Below are 20,957 nucleotides of genomic sequence, written 5' to 3' on the forward strand. Positions count from 1 at the left end.
CTGAGAATGAACATTTGCCAGGAGAGCCAGGCCGTCCTCACGGAACCGGGGAAATTGGTCTAGGTCAGTTTCTAATGGTGAAGTTCAAAATTAAAAGCAGCTCTGGTAAGTGAAAAAATAGAATCTGACACCTAGAGAACCAAGTTCATGTCACCTGTGGAGGGGGATAAACTGCACAAGGTGTGGATGTAAAAAATATTCATGCCAAGAGTAAGTCGTGGAGTTGTTTCAAAGGGTGCCCCCTGTTATGCTAAGATAGGAGGCTAGTCCTCAGAAGCACTGAAATCATCTAAAACCAGGGCGACAAACTGCTGCCTGCCCAGGGGTTAAACGCAGCCTTCCTGCCAGTTTTGTAAATAAAGTTTTGGTGGCCCCAGCTATACTATATACGCTTACGTGTTGTTCACGTTTCTGCTTTTGCTTCCCAGGGGCAGCATGGAGTAGTTAGAACAGGCCCTCTGACCCACAAACCCAAAGATATTTCCTCTCTGTCTGCTTCCAGGAAAGGCCTTCTGACCTGTGCTCTACATCATGATATCAGATATTCGCTAGATAACTGAGTTGCATGCCTAGTGTACTGTCTGCAGAGCTGCCAAGGGTACTGGGGTAATGCACGAAGATGATCGTGGAAAGAGAACAAAATAGAGCATTTGGGCTTCCTCGGCCCAGAGCCGGGAAGCCTGAGGGGCGGTTCAGTTCAGCCAGGAGTGTGTTGACATCAGAATGGTGGCAAATGTTGTCACACTCATAGCTGGACTTGGTGCAGCAGGGTGGTGACTGTGTGTTTATTCTGTTTCTCCATCTGGAACAGAGAGTGCAAAGGTGTGTTTGTCAGAATGAGAAGCACTTTAGATAATGGGGGAGATTGGAGCACTAAAGGACACGGACCAGAAAGGAGAGAAAGTGAAGGAAGAAACACAAACATCCTTTGCATCCAAGGCAGTACTTTCCCTTCTAGGCCTGGCTACTTTCTGGCCGCGTCATTCTGAATTCTCTGTGATTGCCAAGCATTTGGGAAGAAAAAAAAAAGTATGAGGAAAAGTTTTCAGGTTTTCTAGATTTTCTTTTGAGGAGTCAAAGGAAAGTGTGAATGCAGATGAAGTTCTGACAAGGAGGCTATTTTATTTTTTCCACCTTCTTTTGTTTTGTTTGTTTTTTAAAGATCTTGTTACCAATTTTTCCACGTTCAAAGATAGCCATTGAGGCCGGGTGCGGTGGCTCACGCCTCTGATCCCAGCATTTTGGGAGGCTGAGGCAGGCAGATCACTTGAGGTCAGGAGTTTGAGACCAGCGTGGCTAACATGGTAAAACCCTGTCTCTACTAAAAATAAAAAAATTAGCTGGGCATGGTGGTGCATGCGTGTAATCTCAGCTACTCAGGAGGCTGACGCAGGAGAATTGCTTGAGCCTGGGAGGCGGAGGCTGCAATGAGCCAAGATTGCGCCACTGCAGTCCAGCCTGGGTGACAGGGTGAGACTCTATCTCAAAAAAAAAAAAAAAAAACAAAAAAACACAAAGCCATTGAAAGTTGTTGCTGGGCGCTGTGGCTCACTCTTGTAATCCCAACACTTTGGGAGGCTGAGGCAGGCAGATTGCTTGAGCTCAGAAGTTTGAGACCAGCCTGGGCTACATGGTGAAACCTCATCTCTACAAAACATACAAAAATTAGCTGAGCATAGTGGTCCCAGCTACTCAGAAGGCTGAGGCAGGAGGATCGCTTGAGCCCAGGGAAGTTGAGGCTGTGATGAGCCGTGATTGCACCACTGCACTCCAGCCTGGGCAGCAACAGAATGAGACCTTGTATCACACAAAAAAGAAAGTTGTTGATATCTTCATTCAGCAGATATTTTTTGAGCGTCTCCCATGGGCACAGTGCGGTGTAGGTGCTACACAGAGAGCCGGCGTCATGCAGTCCCTGTCCTCAGGAGGCAGCCGCTCAACCACAGAGAGCTTCTGCGCATCAGCTCCACGCTAAGCATTGTCATTTGGAAGATAAATCTAGCATTCTAGCCTGGAAGACAGACACAAGCATGTAATTACCCAAACATTTGTCTGATTGTGATATGATCAGTGCTATGACGGAGAAGTGTAGGGTGATGACAGAGAGAGGACTCTGAATAGAGCCGACATAGCTCCAGAGGGCGTAGGGTCCAAGGAAGAGCTTCCCTTTCCCCCTCTGAAGGTTCGCTGAAAACCAACTGACCAAAGACAGATTCATAGGAGACACAGCACACACCTGTGTTGGTCATAGTTTTACATGACATGGGAGCCTTCAGAATGAAGACCCAGAGACACGAGAGACTGGCCAGTTTATGCTTAGGTTCAACAAGGTACGGACAGCCACATGGAAATAGGATGGGACGAATAGGGTCTGATCGAACGCCGATAGACTGCTTGGGGAGGCCCAGCAAGGTGAGTCTGTCTGGATTCATCTTGGCCCCTCTGTGCAGCCTTCTTTCGTTCTGGTACAAGGCAGGCCCTCTCTGGAATGGTGGCTTTGTGACCTACAATCAAACAGGGTAGTTTGGATAATTTCTTTTTGTTTGTTTGTTTTTTGAGATGCAGTTTTGCTCTTGTTGCCCAGGCTGGAGTATAGTGGCACGATCTCAGCTCTCTGCAATCTCTGCCTCCTGGATTCAAGTGTTTCTCCTGCCTCAGCCTCCCAAGTAGCTGGGATTACAGGCATGCGCCACCACACCCAGCTAATTTGGTATTTTTTCGTTTAGTAAATAGAGACGGGGTTTCACCATGTTGGTCAGGCTGGTCTTGAACTCCTGACCTCAGGCGATTCACTCTCCTCGGCCTCCCAAAGTGCTGGGATTACAGGTGTGAGACACAGCACCTGGCCTGGCATAAGTTCTTTATGGTCAGGTTTTACACAGGAAGGCAGGGGAAAGTTAGAGTAATAATTTTGGGTTTATGGCTGGCTTTGGGGAGAAGGAGTTCTGGTTTCCATGAACCGCCGTGGGGAAGAGGAATTGTAGTTTCTCTGGTTCACCTCTGGGGAAAATGAGGGGCCAGAGACAGGAGGGCTGGAGAGGGTCAGAAAGAGCTGCCGAGGCCTTCATTTTGGGGTTTTTTTCTGAGCCCCAACCAGGGTCTGGGAAGACTTCTTCAAAAAATAACATTTTATTTCCCATATAGTTTATTTTTATTTTTATTATTACTTTTTGAGACAGAGTCTCTGGCCCCCAGGCTGGAGTGCACTGGCACAATCTCGGCTCACTACAACCTCTGCCTCCCAGATTCAAGTGATTCTCCTGCCTCAGCCTCCCGAGTAGCTGGGATTACAGGCATGTGCCACCATGCCCAGCTCATTTTTTGTATTTTTAGTAGAGATGGGGTTTCACTGTGTTGATCAGGCTAGTCTCGAACTCATGACCTCAAATGATCTGCCCTCCTCGGCCTCCCAAAGTTCTGGGATTACAGGCATGAGCCACCGCACCCGGCCCCATATAGTTTTCGAAAAAATTGAGATATAATTCACATACCATAAACTTCGCCCTTTTAAAGTATACACACCAGGGATTCTTAGTACATTCATAAAGTCACGCAACCGTCACTCCTATCTAATTTCCGAACATTTCCATCACTCTCAGAAGAAACCCGTATCCGTTAGCAGACACTCACCTTCCACTCCTTCCCCAGCCCCTGGGAAATGGTCGGCTTCCTTTGGTCTGTAGGAATAGGCCTATTCTGGACGTTTCGTAGGAATGGGATCATACACTATGTGGTCCCTTTTGCAGGTTTGGCCTAAAGTGTCAGTCCTTCATTCCCATGTGGCTGAGGAATACCCCATCGGCCGGATGGACACTTTTGCTTGTCCACTCCTCAACTGGAGAATGGTGGGCCTTTGGGACATTTCCACTTTGGGGCTACCCTGAGTAGTCTGCTGTGAGCATTTGCTCATGGGAAGTAACTTTTTCAGCTGGGGCCATCAGGGTTAGCGAGGGGAGAGGCTGGGAAGTGCATTCTGGGCAGAGGGAACTGTATGTGTGGAGGACGCCTTGAGCCAGGAAGGAGCTTGTGAGACCCTGCAGAGGAGTTGGCTGAGGACCTGAGTGGGCAGCTCGGGGGTGGAATCCAGTCACTGTCACTGTCACCTTGTGAATTCTGGGTTTAAAGCTGTCAGGATTGAAGGATGAGGGATGGAGGTTGCTGCTTTAAGAACAAAGAAAGTGTATAGATCTGCCAGGTGTGGTGGCTCATGCCTGTAATCCTAGCACTTTGGGAGGTCGAGATCAGCAGATCACCTGAGGTCATGAGTTTGAGACCAGCCTGGCCAACATGGTGAAACCCTGTCTCTACTAAAAATACAAAAATTAGCCAGGTGTGCTGGTGCATGCCTGTAATCCCAGCTACTCGGGAGGCTGAGGCAGGAGAATTTCTTGAACCCAGGAAACGGAGGTTGCAGGGAGCTGAGATCGTGCCACGGCACTCCAGCCTGGGGACAGAGCAAGACTCAAAAAAAAGGCCGGGCGTGGTGGCTCATGCCTGTAATCCCAGCACTTTGGGAGGCAGAGGCGGGCGGATCACGAGGTCAGGAGATTGAGACCATCCTGGCTAACGTGGTGAAACCCCGTCTCTACTAAAAATACAAAAAAATTAGCCACACGTGGTGGCGGGCACCTGCAGTCCCAGCCACTCAGGAGGCTGAGGTAGGAGAATGGCGTGAACCCGGGAGGTGGAACTTGCAGTGAGCCAAGATCGTGCCACTGCACTCCAGCCTGGGTGACAGAGCAAGACTCCATCTCAAAAAAAAAAAAAAAAGTGTATAGATCTGAATACTATCTGGAAGGACCCTGTGATGCTATGGCAGTGGGGAGAGAAGAGCACTAGGGGGACTTCCAGGGGCCTGGCTTGTGCCGCTGTGTGCACGGTGGGCAGGTCCCTGCACATGGAATACTGGCTGATGCCAGCTTGGCTGGGGCAGGAGAGTCTTAACATGCTGACTGCGAGGTGCCTGTCAGATGACACACTGTAAGTTTTTGTTGAATTGGGGCAGTTGGAACCCATGGGCACTCAGAGAGGCTTCCGGGCTGAAGATGAGAAGCTGAGTGTGGGATGAAGTTTGCTTAGTCCTGCACTAGGGGTGGGGCAAACTGGGATATAACATGATCAGAAAGGAGACAGGCTGGGAGGGGGAGAGGGCCCCGGAAATCCAGAAAACTTAGGGAAGCCAAAGAAGAGGAATTTCCCAAGCAGGAGGGCTGGTTAGCGATGCTGGATGTTGCTAACAGGTCCATCTGCTCAAGACGTCAAAGGGGCAGTGAGGGTTGGCACCTGAAGGTCCGTGGAGATGTTGTCTGATCTTGTTCTGCAGGAGTAGTGGCAGGTGGAAGCTGAGGAGTGGGCAGGCGCCGGAGATGGAGATGGTGAATGTGCGCCATGCTTTCATTTCCAGAAGTCCTTTTGTGATGAGCAGGGGAGGAGAGAGTAGAGCCTGATTGGGGGACGATGCTGGGTTGCTGGGGAAACCTTCTAAGGGGCCCAGGCATATTTGATGCTGCCTGAAGGTGAGTGGGAAGAGGAAACAGGGAGAAGCGTGACTGTGGGGTGGTTAACTCCTGAGCTGTTGGGGAGGGGTGAGCTGGAGAAGGAGTGTGGCCTCTGCTGGGACTTCACAGAGAGGCCCAGAAGCCTGCAGGTGCCAGAGGGGTGGGCATGGTGGGGGGCACTTGACGGTGTGCCTGTCTTGCAGCTGTGATTTTCTCTGTAGAGGAGGCAAGGCCATGAGCTGCTGGTGGCAGGACAGATAAGGACCTCAGAGGCCGGAGGAGAGGGAAGGTGTCACCACCCCAGCCCCCCCTGGGTCATTGCCAGAGTCTCTTAGCTTGTCCCTTTTCACTTTCAACACAGCAGTCAGACTGAGTCTGGTGAAATGCTCAGCCAGATTGCATCTCTTCTCTGCTTCACATCCAACACACACCAAGGCTTCTGCCAGGACCTGCTATCCTCTGCGCTGTGGGCCCCTCAGTGACGTACCCTTCCCAGACCCCTGTGACCTCCCAAAGCCCAGCAGGTCCCACGTCAGGCCCATAGCACCTGCTTTTCTGATATTCTGATATAATACCCACTGATGTTATTTTTTGTTTATTTGAATTTATTTTAAAAATTTACATTGTTACTTTTAGTTTGACAACTAGTAATTGTATGTATTTATGGGATACCATGTGATGTTTTGGACTATGAATACATTGTGGAATGATTATATCACGGTAACGAACATGTCTATCACCTTGAAGACAGTCAGTATTCCGTATCTGTGGGTTCCATGTCTGCAGTTCCAAGCAACTACAGATCAAAATGTTAAATATATAGAAGTAAAACACAACACAGGCCGGGCCCGGTGGCTCACGCCTGTAATCCTGGCACTTTGGGAGGCCGAATTGGGCAGATCACCTGAGGTCAGGAGTTTGAGATCAGCCTGGCTAACATGGCAAAATCCATCTCTACTAAAAATACAAAAATTAGCCAGGCGTGGTGGCGAGCGCCTATAATCCCAGCTACTTGGGAGGCAGAGGCAGGAGAATTGCTTGAACCGGGGAGACAGAGGTCGCAGTGGTGAGACAGAGGTCGCAGTGGTGAGCCGAGATCGCACCACTGCACTCCAGCCTAGGTGACAGGGCGAGACTCTGCCACAACAACAACAACAACAACAACAGCAACAACAACAACAACAAACCAAAAACCCCCCAAAACCCCAAACAATACAGCAGAACAACCATTGACATAGCATTTCCATTGTATTAGGTATTATAAGTAATCTAGAGAGATGATTTAAAGTATACGGGAGGATGTGTGAAGGTGATATGCAAATACTGTGCCATTTTATATCTGGGACTTAAGCTCCCTTGGATTTTGTTATCCACAGATACCTAGGGGTGATTGTACCTTTTTTTTTTTTTTTTTTTTTGAGGCAGAGTCTTCGCTCTGTTGCTCTGTCACCCAGACTGGAGTGCAGTGGCGCGATCTCGGCTCACTGCAAGCTCCGCCTCCCGGGTTCATGCCATTCTCCTGCCTCAGCCTCCCGAGTAGCTGGGAATACAGGAATACAGGTGCCCGCCACCACGCATGGCTAATTTTTTATATTTTTTAGTAGCGACCTGGTTTCACCGTGTTAGCTAGGATGGTCTTGATCTCCTGACCTCGTGATCTGCCCGCCTTGGCCTCCCAAAGTGCTGGGATTACAGGCATGAGGCACCGCGCCCAGCAATTGTACTTATTATTTTTTGTAGTGAAAACATTTAAAATCTTTTTTTAAGCAATTTTGAAATATAGAGTATGTTATTATTGACGATCGTCACCATGTTGTACAAGCTATTCCTCCTGCTGCCCCCACCAAGCCCCCAACAGCCTCTGGGAACCACCATTCTGTTCTCTACTTCTGTGTGCTGGACTTTGTTAGCTCTTCATCTTTTCCCCGACAGTATCCATGTGGTTCGCTGCCTCGTCACCTTCAGGCTTTTTTTTTTTCTTTCTTGAGACCAAGTCTCTCTCTGTCACCCAGGCTGGAGTATAGTGGCATGATCTTAGCTCATTGCAACCTCCACTTCCCTGGTTCAAGCGATTCTCCTGCCTCAGGCTTCTGTATAGCAGAAATTACAGGTGTGCACTACCACACCTGGCTAATTCTTATATTTGTAGTAGAGACAGGGTTTCACCATGTTGGCCAGGCTGGTCTCGAACTCCTGACCTCAGGTGATCCACCCAATTCGGCCTCCCAAAGTGCTGGGATTACAGGCATGAGCCACTGCGCCAGCCACCTTCAGGTCACCTTCTTTAGCGGGACCTCTCCTGCCCACCCTTCTCAAATGGCAGCCCCTTCCACCACACACTCTCTCCCTGTCTCCCTGGGGCTGGTGGTTTTCCTCCCGAGCAAAACCCTGCCTCTGACATAGAGGAGATTTGGGATTTTCTGGCTCATTGACCTTTTCCCTGCTCTAGAAAGTTGGTCCTTGGGTGCAGTGGCTCACACCTGTAATCCCAGCATTTTGGGAGGCTGAGTCAGGCGGATCACCTGAGGTCAGGAGTTTGAGACCAGCCTGACCAACATGGTGAAACCCCGTCTCTACTAAAAATACAAAATTAGCAGGGCGTGGTGGCGCATGCCTGTAATCGCAGCTACTCGGGAGGCTGACACAGGAGAAATGCTTGAACCCAGGAGGCAGAGGTTGAAGTGAGCCGAGATCGCACCATTGCACTCCGACCTGGGCAACAAGAGTGAAACTCCTTCTCAAAAAAAAAAAAAGAAAAAAGAAAAAAAAAGAAAAAAGAAAAAAAGAGAGTTGGCACCTGGAGGGCAGGGGTTTGTGCATGTTTTGTTCCCTACTGAACTCTTGGTGCCGCAACGGTGCTGGGCATACAGCAGGTGCGCTCGGTCACTGAAAATGCATGAGAGATGCCGACGCAGTAATGAGCAACTTGGGATCCCATCTCACAGATCTCCACTTACTGTCTGCCTTGGGGTGTCCCCCAGCAGGCACCAGTGCCCGGGGCTGCCATGGAGAAAGCTGACCTGGAGACTCTCCAGGGCTGGCATTGTTCCAGATGCTCACACGCTTGCTACAGAAAGACTGGGGGACGGGAGTGGTTAAGGTGTTGACAAGGAAGTAATTGAAATGGCGGAGCATGGAATCTCCCCAGAACTGGGAGAAAAGCCTGGAGGGATGTGGGTCCGAGGGGGCAGAGGTCAAAGGTCTGGAATTCCGAGGAGGCCAAAGGACTCATACTGGAAGGATTGAGGGGATGAGAGACTGCGATGGATTGTGTATAAACTAACAATAAGGGCGCTAAGCTATTATTGTGGTGTGGCTTAGAGATCTTCAGCCTTGCGTAATTGAATTGAAAGCTAAGTTGAATTGAAAACCCAACTTAAATGTCTTAGACAATAAAGGGAATGTACTGGCTTTTGCCATAAGAAGGCTGGAGGCAGGGTCTCCTCGGGGTGGTTTTCCAGCAAAGGACAGGGACAGGAGTCCACTTATCTCCGTCTCCTGCATCCGCTTCCCTCTCCTGGCAGGATCTTCTCGCCAGCGCCTCCCGGGGCTCCCTGCAACCCAGGTCAGGCCCATGGAGAACCTCCGAGGTTGAATCTCTGAAAACACGACCCCAGGTCCCAGAATTGAACGTCTAGGGGTGGGTGTGTGGAGAGCCAGATGTTTTGATTGGCATGAGCCTGCAGGAGCACCCTTGGATCTGGAGGTGGGGCTTGTCCTCCTCAAATAAGTGCCAGGGAGGGTCGAGGTATTAGGAAGGGGCGTGTGAGAACAGACACTGTGGAGGCAACACCCCGCCCAAAAGCATCCCTCGTCCTTATAGAGAAGGGAAATGGGAAACGCAGGCCTCTGGGAACTTCTGAAGATGTAGAGGAGTAACAGGTGTTGTGGACCTTGAAGGAGGAGAAATACCATTAGGGAGGTTGGAATTGGGGAGATTCTCATAGATGTTGAAATGCCTGACTTCTCTGGGTAGATTGGTGACCTTGAGCAATGAGTAGCTCCTCGATCGGCTGGGTACCGACTGCCAGAGCCAGTGGGGTCAGACCTTGCGCTCTTGCCTAGAAGCATAATGTGAGCCCCATGGGTCCTCTCAGATTTTCCAGTAGTCACATTAAACATAGCAAAAAGAAACAGATAAAATCAACTTTAATATTATATTCTCTTTCACTCAACATATCTAAACATGATTTTGGTCTGTTTTCTTTTCTTTCTTTTTTTTTTTGAGACGGAGTCTTGCTCTGTTGCCCAGGCTGGAGTGCAACAGCACGATCTTAGCTCACTGCAACCACCGCCTGCCAGGTTCAAGTGATTCTCCTGCCTCAGCCTCCCGAGTAGCTGGGATTATAGGCATGCACCACCACGCCCAGCTAATTTTGTATTTTTAGTAGAGATGAGGTTTCTCCATGTTGATTAGGCTGGTCTGGAACTCGCGACCTTAGGTGATCCACCCGCCTTGGCCTCCCAAAGTGCTGGGAATACAGGCGTGAGCCACCGCACCCGGCCTTGTTTGTTTTATTTTTTTCTTTGACAGGGTCTCACTGGGTCGTCCAGGCTGGAGTGCAGTGGTACCGTCTTGACTCACTGCAGCCTCGTCTTCCAGGGCTAAAGCCATCCTCCCACCTCAGCTTCCCGAGTAGCTGGGACTACTACAGGCATGAACCACCACGCCTGGCTACTTTTTGTATTTTTTGTAGAGACAGGGTCTCGCCATGTTGCCCAGGCTGGTCTCAAACTCCTGGGCTCAACCCATTCACCCGTCTTGGCCTCCTAAAGTGCTGGGATTATAGTTGTGAGTCACCATGCCCAGCCCCATCTATTTTGAAATAAATTATATATTTGAAATATTTATGATATAAATAGAATATTTATAAAACATTTGAAATACACATTATAAATATGTGTATACATATAATTTATGTATTTATGTATAAGTAGTAATATATATTATACATGTGCATGTGTAACTAAGCTGCGTGTGTCTTTCACACTGAGTGCCTTTCTATTTGGATTAGGCACAGTTTTAGTGCTCAGCTGCCCCAGGTGGCTTTCTTTATCTTACTGGACTATAGGGGCCTGACCCTGCAGATGGGCGTCCCCTCCTGTTCGGTGCAGAGCTCATCCTGTCTTATGATTTCACCATCCTCACCTCCAGTTCATTGATTTCACCTGATCTCAATTGACATTTGAGTTCAAGACACTTCCTGATCTAGTCACTTTGCCTGTTAGGTGATTGAGTTTTTGCATTCTTTTAAAAAAGAGTTCCTTTGTGTATTCTATTTTTTTTTTTTTTAGGCAAAGTCTTGCTCTGTCATGGCTTACTGCAACCTCTGCATCCCAGGTTTAAGCAATTCTCCTGCCTCAGCCTCCTGAATAGCTGGCATTACAGGCATGCACCACCATACCCGGCTACTTTTTGTATTTTTAGTAGAGACGGGGTTTCACCATGTTGGCCAGGCTGGTCTCAAACTCCTGACCTCATGTGATCCACCTGCCTCAGCCTGCTGGGATTACAGTCACTCCAGCCTGGGCGACAGAGTGAGACTTCATCTCAAAAAGTAAATTTGCACTCCAGCAAATATTTTTGAGACTCTGTCTCAAAAAAACAACAACAAAAAAACAAAACCAAAACACAGAAATGACCAAACTCTACACTCAGGTAAAGAGTCTGGCTGCCGGCCAGGGGGCCACAGAGTGTCTGAATCTTGAGTCAGGGACGCACACATAGGCTTCTTCTCTTTGTGGACCTGCTAAGTGCCCAAAATCTCTATGGGAGATGCTTTTGTTTTCAAGAAAGCCTTTTTAAATCAAACCAGAATTATTTGGGCATAATAGGTGCTCAGTGAATTTATTAGTTGAATTATTACTTGACAGAAGGAGAGAGCATAGATCAATTTAAAGGTGTTGCAAGTCAACCAGAAACAAGGGTACAATTTTAGTTCATGAATAATTTAGATTAGACAAATTTATTCAGAATATTTATGAGATTGCAAAGTAAGTGTCAAAATGCCATTTAAAAATATGCTTAATAGGCTGGGCACGGCGGCATATGCATGTAATCTCAGCACTTTGGGAGGCTGAGGCAGGCGGATCACCTGAGGTTGGGAGTTCGAGACCAGCCTGCCAACATGGTGAAACTCCATCTCTACTAAAAATACAAAAATTAGCTGTGCATGGTGGCGCATGCCTGTAATCCCAGCTATTCTGGAGGCTGAGGCACAAGAATCGCTTGAACACGTGAGGCAGAGGTTGCAATGAGCTGAGATTATGCCACTGCACTCCAGCCTGGGCCACAGAGCAAGACCCTGTCTCAAAAACAAACAAACAAACAAAAACACCTTAATAAATCAGGAACTACTGATTGTCTCTATGTAACCACCTGCATTCCATGCACTCTGCTGTATCGATTCTGCATAAGTCATGAGTCCCTCAGGAATGGACTCTCCAAGTAGAATTCAGCCCCTTTTCCATCTATCAGTGTTGATTTTTGGTTTCTTATTTCTTAGAGCTTTACAAAGAAACAAAATAGCAATTATTCACCCATGGTCAGAAGCACGTTGAATCCTTTTTTGTGTGTGATGTACTTTATATTTTTTTAGGCTGAAGCGAGCTGATAGCTTGACTGCTGCGGGCATCTTTCCTGGTTCTGCTGGTCAGTTACCTTCAGCATTTCCAAAGGATGCTAGGTTTGGTGGGGACAGAAGGAATGTTACTGACCCACAATGACTGGATCAAAATTAACAGTGAAAATGGTAGGCTCAACATATACGATGCACTTCAGTAGGTTAAACCAACTTAACTCTCAAGACCCTAGTTATTCTTTATTTGCACAGTCATGTTGTGACACTTTATATTACGAAAAGGAAACAGAAGGAGAGAGAGAGGAAAATATCATCCACATATTAGTACAGTGTAGAATCTCACCGTATGCCCCAGGGTCAATGTGAGCCAGATGATTTCAACCTAATGTTTCTCTGTGGCTCCCACAGTCCTAGCGACTTGGTCATTTTATGATCACAGTGTTTAAAGACTCTAGACCTCCCCCTACTTCCTCCTCCTCTCATCTTTGTCCCCCTCTTCTTTGTTTTACTCATGATTTTGTGCAATATTGCCCCTAAATGCACACCAGTTAATTCACCTGGTGTTCAGCTGAATTAATAACTATTTCATTGCTGGAATTAAAAAAAAAAAAGGCTAGATTGGACTTGAACTTCATTCTAGAGTACTGTCTGGATGATTTAAGAGATTTTCAAGGGTAATTTTTTTTTGTTTTTGAGATGGAGTCTCACTCTGTCTCCCGGGCTGGAGTGCAGTGGCGCGGTCTCGGCTCACTGCAAGCTCCGCCTCCTGGGTTCAAGGAGGCTCTCCTGCCTCAGCCTCCCAAGTAGCTGGGATTACAAGCACGTGCCACCATGCCCAGACAATTTTTTTGTATTTTTAGTAGAGACGGGGTTTCACCATGTTGGTCAGGCTGATCTCGAACTCCTGATCCGCTTGCCTCAGCCTCCCAGCATGCTGGGATCACAGGCGTGAGCCACCGCGCCTGGCCGATTCAAGGGCAATTTTAAGTGTACTTGATTTTCATATATGTGCTGATTTTGTAATCAGTGCCCCAAGTAAGCTGTGACTCCATCTTCCATATAAATGCAGTGCAGAGGGGTTATAACAGAGATAGGCTCAAAACGAAATGGGAATTTTGAGAGACTGTGGTGTGTAGGAACTGGGGCTGTCAGGAGAGTTCTCTGGAAGGAGCTGGCACTAGGAAGTGTCATGTCAGTGGCGTGGAGACTCAAGAAGGGAGCGTGATGTGCCAGAGGTCCTGCCGTGGGAGGGTGGTTGGAGTGGAGTGCACTTCTGCCATGCAGGGTGAGCTGCGTCTGGGCTGAGGCATTTATCCCAGAGACACGCTCAGCCATTAGTTGATTCCCTAAGCAGGATAGAAATGGTCCCCATTCTCGTGCCGCTGACAGTTGAGCTGAATAAGGTGAGCTCTTTGCAGGTTTTAATCAGAAAAGAGACCTGGTCCCATTTGTTGTGTATCTACATGCACATGCATGCTCACACACACACACATACACACCTCGAACAATTTAAAAAGATAATATATGCATGTGGTAAAAACTGTCCAACAATACAAAAGCTCGTGTGTCTCTTTCTTTCTTTCTCTTTCTCTGTCTCTCTCTCTCTGTTTCTTTCTTTCATTTTGAGACAGGGTCTCGCTCTGTTGAGACACAGGCTGAAGTGCAGTCACGTGATCATGGCTCACTGCAGCCTTGAATTCCTGGACTCATCAATCCTCTCATCTCAGCCTCCCAAACAGCTGGGATCACAGGTGCATGTCGCCACACCCAGGTAATTTTTTAAATTTTTTGTAGAGACAGAGTTTCATCATGTTGTCTAGGCTGGCCTTGAACTCCTGAGCTCAAATGATCCTCCCATCTCTGCCTCCCAAAGTGCTGTGATTACAGGTGGGAGCCACTGCACCTGGTCTGATTCTCCTCTTTGGATACAATCATTGTTATCTCTTTTTAATGTATTCTTCTAGAGACATTCTATGCACACACAGTGTATATACCCAAAAGTATTCTTCACTTTGCTCTGTTTTCATTAATAGTGAATCTTGGAATTCATTCTTAATAATTCATAGTGATCTACTGCATTCTTTTGATGGCAAAAGAACATGATTAGGTCCATCTATCATAATATAACGAGGGCCCTGTGGATGCACGGTGAGGTAGTTTTTTAGTCTTTTTGCTACTTCACAGCTGCAGTGCATATTCCTGGGTGCATGCTTTTGCACATATATCCAAGTCCGTCTTTGGAATAAATTCCTAGAAGTGGAGTTATTTGGTCACAGGGTTTGTGCATTTAAAATTTTCTAGCTGCTGTTGCATTGCCCACTAGAGAGGTTGTACCAATTTGCTCTCTCACAGATAATGTATGGGAGTGTTTATTTCAGGAGGCCTCAGGTCAACTTTTTAATCTTTACAGATTTTCTGGATTAAAACGATGGCTGATATTGAGCATCATTTTCTTTGTTCAAGAGCCCAGTTGTATTTCTTTTTCTATGGACTGCAATTTTGTGCCCATCTCTATTTTTCTTTTTCTCTTTTCTTTCTTTCTTTCCTTCCTTCCTTCCTTCCTTCCTTCCTTCCTTCCTTCCTTCCTTCCTTCCTTCCTTCCCTCCCTCCCTCCCTCCCTCCCTCCTTCCTTCCTTCCTTTCTCTCTCTCTCTCTCGCTCCCTCTCTTTCTTTCTCTCCTTCCTTCTTCCTTTCCTTTCCTTTCCTTTCTTTTTTCTCTTCTCTTCTCTTCTCTTCTCTTCTCTTCTCTTCTCTTCTCTTCTCTTCTCTTCTCTTTCTCTCACTCTGTTGCCCAGGCTGGAGTGCAGTGGCACGATCTTGGCTCACCGCAACGTTTGCCTCCCGGGTTCAAGCGATTCTCGTGCCTCAGCCTCCCCAGTAGCTAGGATTACAGGCGTGCACCACCACACCTGGCTAATTTTTGTATTTTTAGTAGAGACAGGATTTCACCATGTTGGCCAGGCTGGTCTTGAACTCCTGACCTCAAGTGATCTGCCTGCCTCAGCCTCCCAGAGTGCTGGGATTACAGGCTTGAGCCACTGTGGCTGGCTTTTTTTTTTTTTTTTTTTTTTTGAGACAGGGTCTTGCTCTGTCACCCAGGCTGGAGTATAGTGGCAGAGTCACGGCTCACTCAGCCTCGACCTCATAGGCTCGAGCAGTCGTCCCATCTCAGCCTCCCAAGTAGCTGGGACTACAGGTATGTGCCACCATGCCCAGTGCATTAAAAAATATGTTTTATAGAGATGGGGTTTCACCTTATTGACCAGGCTGGTCTCAAACTCCTGGGCTCAAGGGATCTGTCTGCCTTGACCTCTGAAAGTGCTGGGATTGCAGGCGTGAGCCACCTCACCTAGCCCTCATTGCCGTTTTCCTATTGTGTTGTTAGCCTTTCTTCTTTATTGATTTACAAATGCTCTTTATATATTAAGCAGATTAACTTTTTTCTGTAATAAGAGTAATAGATAGTTTTTTCCCCAGTTTCTTATTTGTCTTCTGATTTTGTTCATGTTGTTGTCACTATTGAAAAAATTTCTTTTTTGTTTATCAGGTATTTTATATTTATGTTACCAGGAACTGAAATTAAGGTGGAGAGAAAGAGAAGAGACATGTTTGAAAGACATAAAGATTGTGTGTGTGTGTGTGTAGCAGGTAGAATGGAAAGACCAGGAAGTATTTTTTGAAGCTATGATAATAGGTGACTTTTGAAGTCTTTTCAAAGAACTGAGCAACAGAGGCCCCAAAACAATCTTTAGATACCACAATTCAGGGACAGGAGAGAAAATGTGGAATTAAGGAAATAGAAAGGAGCTGTCTGGTATGGCAAATGCCACTGGAGGTGGCAGTGTGTGCCCCATGTCTGAAGTCTGTCAAGGCCTCCTGGGTCAACCTTCCTTCCAATGATCTTGGTCCCAGCCACAGTCCTGGGTATCTGAGACTGGCAGATGAATGGTTAATGTCATTGATTCTAGGCCTTCTCTTGTATTTTAAGGCAGGGTACTTACAAAGGGTGATTCAGTAAATAAGTCATCTTGTGGAATTCATTTAAAATATTAATCATAGTGGCTGAGCACAGTGGCTCATGCCTGTAATCCCAGCACTTTGGGAGGCCAAAGCAGGTGGATTAGCTGAGGTCAAGAGTTTGAGACCAGCTTGGTCAACATGGTGAAACCCCGTTTCTACTAAAAATACAAAAAATTAGCCAGGCGTAGTGGTGCACACGTGTAATCTCAGCTACTTGGGAGACTGAGGCAGGAGAATCGCTTGGAGACCCAGGAGGTGGAGGTTGCAGTGAGCTGAGACCGCACCATTGCACCCCAGCCTGGGCAGCAAGATTGAAACTCTGTCTCAACAACAACAACAACCAAAAAAAAAAAAAAAAAAAAAGTCTTAACTGTAGCAGCAACCTGTTACATATTAACATTTTCCCCTCATCTTCTCCTTTCTCTGCATGTTTTGATAAAGGGCCCATCTAGAGGCTGCAGGGCACGTGTGCGTTTTGAAAGATGCCTTTGACTTTGAAAGCTCATCTGAGATTGCAAACCTCATCTTGGCTGAGAACTTCGAGGCTGCCCTGGCTCTTCATCTCTATAGGGGAGGCAGGCTTTTGCAAGGTAAGCCTCTTTCTCTTCAAAAGTAAAACACTAGAAATTCTGAAAACCAGAAGTGCCTGTAATGTCCAATAATACGGGAAACAGTGTCTCCTGTTTATCCAGTTCAGAAATGGGAGACATGCAATAATCTCTTTGGTTTGCTTTCTTAGTGCACAATTTTCTTAAATGTTATAACAGTCAAGAATGGATGTGTATTGAAACTGTTTTTATCATATTAAAAGTATCATCCTTAATTTTTGTTTGTTTATTTATTTGTTTTTTGGGACAGGGTCTCACTCTCACCCAGGGTGGAGTGCAGTGATACAATCTCGGCTCACTGCAACCTCCGCTTCCTGGGCTCAAGCAATCCTCCCACTTCAGCCTCCCAAATAGCTGGAACTATGGGTGCATGCCACCGTGTCCCCTAATTTAAATTTTTTTTTTTTTCAGGGATAGGGTTTCACCCTTGTTGCCCAGGCTGGTCTCAAACTCCTGGGCTCAAGCAATCCATCCTCCTCAGCCTCCCAAAGTGCTGGGATTGCAGGCATGAGCCTGGCCCTGAATTTTTTCAGTGCATATTTCGTCTTTCAAAATATATTTTTTTCAAAAGAATTCTTTTACAAATAGAGCACTTATGAAAGATGTTGTTCAACCTATCAATTTATGAGGAAACTACTAAGATGTTAAAACCAGTTTAAAGCACATTTGAGCAACTGGAGTTTAAATAAGCAATTTAATAAAGAATATCAGAGTAAATTCATGAGGTTAGTTGCAGAACTGATTAACATCCAAGAAGGCAATGGGCCCTAAGCTTTGGAAGTATCTTTTCTACTGGACAGAAATGATTTACATCTCTACCTGACACAAAGCTACAAATGGCTTAATGTAACTTCACAGAGTATGAGCTTTCAATTAATAGTATATAGTGAAGTCAAACAACAATACACTCTCAGAAAATGAGTCTTTAGAGGACCCTTTTAATTATGGCTTCCTAGAACATTGCAAGAAAATGCATGTGGACCTTATTTATTCTTATTATTCTTGACCTTATTTTCAGGTTGTGGAAAATTTTTCTTAACACTTGCAAGACCCATCTGACTTTACTTAGAGCCACCAAATAAAGGCAAGACAGATATTTTTGTTATTGTCCAGCCTGAGTGACTTTCCTCAAACGTGAATTAAGTGACATAGTAGTGGTATCATTTGTGCTGCACCATTTTAAGGGATAGTAATAGCATGTCATTGGAGGATCAAAATTTGCTCCAATCATCATCACATCAGGATTAAATTTTGGTCAGCAAAATGTGTCACACTTTCAAAAATTTTATGGGTTTTTTACTGAAGGTGATTTTTTCATTTCTCCACATTGTATCAAACCTTATTTAAACTCCCGCTCTTTTTCCTGCCTCCTGTTCCACAGGAATTTGAGCCCTCTCTGAACACTCTTCATATACGGACACATCTTACTATGTGTTCTTTTTTATTTTTTCAGGTAATACATGAAAAATTGCCCCGGTGTAAAATGTAACTGAGTGGTATAGTATGAAAAGTAAGCCTGTCTCCCACCTCTTATCCCCACCGTATTATTTCTCATTTCCAGAGGTAACCACAGTTACCATTTTCTTGTTATATTCTCCTAGAAATATATGTACTGTATTGATTGTCTATTATTACATAACAAATTACCCCCTGCCCCAACTTAGTTGCTTATCACAGTACATTTGTTATCTAATAGTTCCTGTGGGCATTCAAAAGCAGCTTAGCTGGGTGGTCTGTCTCAGGGTTTCCCATGAGGCTGCAGTCTCATCTGGTGGCTTGACTGGGGCTTGCTGATGTGCATCCATTATAGTGCACTCATAAGGCTGTTGGTGGGAGGTCTCAGTTCCTCACCACATGGTCCTCTCCATGGCCTTCTTGAGTGTCCTCATGATGTGATGGCCAGCTTCTCCCTGAGAGAACCATCAAAAGAAAAGCAAGTTGGAAGTTGCCTTATTTTTCATGACCCAGGCTCGGAAGTCAATACAATATGAATCCCACAATATCCTTCTGATTACACAGGTCAGCACTATTCAGTGTGAGAGGGCACTACGCAGAGCGTGCACACGAGGAGGTTCACGTACACCCATGCATGTATTTATATGTACCTCCTCCCCCACCTTAAACACACACACACAAATGGAAGCCCACTGCCGAATATATATTCAGCATCTTCCTTTTCACCACTCAGCCACACATATGGGAACTTTCTCCCATAGCGGCACATACATAGATCTATCTCATCCATTATTCGGAGATGCCATCATTTAAAGTCTTCAATTAATAAATGTTTATATTGTCTTTAATTTTTCTATTTCACCTATTAGAATGCTTGCCTCTGTACAGACAACATAGCATATGAACTTGGGAGAATATATCTGTACTTCCATATTTTTGCATCTGTGCCTGAACAATCTAAACGAACTGTTTTCTGTATATGCGGACAGTGTTTCTGAAAGTATTATTTCTAGAGAGTTATTTTCTGCTGAACAAGTATATGACTTTGAATTTTTTTTTCTTTTTTTTTTGACACAGGGTCTCACTCTGTTACCCAGGCTGGAGTGCAGTGATACAATCTTGGCTCGCTGCAACCTCCATTTCATGGGCTGAAATAACCCTCCCACCTCAGCCTCCCGAGTACAGGCATGTGGGACTACAGACATGTGCCACCATGCCTGGCTATTTTTTTGGTATATTTTTAGAGACAAAGTCTTGCCATTTTGCCCAGGCTGGTCTTGAACTCCTGGACTCAAGCAATCCACCCACCTTGGCCTCCTAAAGTGCTGAGATTAAAGGCATGAGCCACTGCACCCAGCCTTGAATTCAGTTTTAAGTGTAGTGAAACACAGTCTGAGCTTTGTCTCTGAATATGAAAGAAGTGTAGAGTTTAACTTTCCTTATAGGCCAAGATGAAGTTCGGAACCCCTGATAGCTCAGTAGGAACCTTTGTAAGGTTGTCACTGATTGTTGCAACTCTTTTATGCAGTCACAAAGCCTCGGCCCTGAGTTTAGTGATTCTGTTGACTGTGAGTTGTGTAGTTCTCTTTTTTTCTTCAACTTTTAAGTTCAGCAGTACATGTGCAGGATGTGCAGATTTGTTACACAGGTAAACGTGTGCCATGGTGGTTTGCTGTACGGATCATCCCATCACCTAGGTATTAAGACCAGAATCCATTAGCTATTCTTCCTGATGTTCTCCCTCCTCCCACCCCACCCCCAACAAGTTGTCAAGTTGTGTCATTTTCTGTAAAGTGATATTTATTATTTTTTTCTTTCTTTTTTTTTGGGGGGTGGGGGGGCAGAGTCTCACTCTGTGGCCCAGGCTGGAGTGCAGTGGCATGATCTCGGCTCACTGCAGCCTCTGCCTAGCAGGCTTAAGCAATTCTCGTGCCTCAGCCTCCAGAATAGCTGGGATTACAGGTGCGTGCCACCATGCCCAGCTAATTTTTATATTTTTAGTAGAAATGGGCTTTCACTGTGTTGGCCAGGCTGGTCTCCATGTCCTGACTTAAAGTTATTTGCCCGCCTCGGCCTCCCAAAGTGCTGGGATTACAGGCGGGAGCCACCAAGTACGGCCGGCCCCTATTATTTCTTTTTAAATGTTTTACACACATATGTGGAACATTTTATTCCCACAAGTGGGATTAGGTCTGTATATTTAACTCATATCTTAGCTACTTTTCCAAATCCACAAAGCTACATCCATCTTATTCTTTTTATTGGCTGTGAGGTATTCCACTGTGAGAATGCACCATACTTATTAAAAGTCTCTCTCTTGGTTTTTTGCTATTCCAAGCAAGGCTGAAGTATTTTCGATTACATTTCTTTACTCCATTGTATGTGGATGTTGGAAATATAAATTCCTAGGAAAGCCTGTGGGCCAAAGGGCTGTGTAACTTTTGTTTTGATTGACAGTGACAAATGCTATATGGAAAGGTTATTCTAGTTCATATTCTACTAACAGATGGGCAAGGACTTATTTCTCTTCTAGTCAGTTCGCTGGGTTTTTGTTTTTTCCTTCAAACTTACAGTTCTCAATTTTATCATGCTTGACCTCTGCTTCAAATAAACACAAAGTCATCTGAAGTTAGGTTTGCTTCTCCTAAGAGTTGAAGGAGGAGAGGAGCGAGCCCTCTGCAAAACCAACCTGTTGCCCAGAGGAAAAAATTACATTGCTCAATCTAATAAATATCGAGAACTGAAGCCATGCTTACTTTTAGTAAATGTGGTTAAACTTTTACTTGTTCATTCCT

The 20,957-nt window shown here is 45.9% G+C and overlaps 1 protein-coding gene across 8 annotated transcripts in view; it reads left to right on the plus strand.

The window, feature by feature from the left end:
- GLT1D1 (glycosyltransferase 1 domain containing 1) overlaps positions 1–20,957 on the plus strand; it is a 133,765-nt gene that overhangs the window by 7,348 nt on the left and 105,460 nt on the right. For all 8 annotated transcript variants that reach the window (XM_055237234.2, XM_055237236.2, XM_055237237.2 and 5 more), the window contains exon 2: positions 16,541–16,689. In XM_055237234.2, coding sequence (XP_055093209.1) covers positions 16,541–16,689 — 149 coding nt within the window. The remainder of the gene's footprint in view (positions 1–16,540; positions 16,690–20,957) is intronic.

This window comes from Symphalangus syndactylus, chromosome 13 (genome assembly GCF_028878055.3).
Source record: "Symphalangus syndactylus isolate Jambi chromosome 13, NHGRI_mSymSyn1-v2.1_pri, whole genome shotgun sequence".
In the NCBI taxonomy this organism is placed as follows: domain Eukaryota; kingdom Metazoa; phylum Chordata; class Mammalia; order Primates; family Hylobatidae; genus Symphalangus; species Symphalangus syndactylus.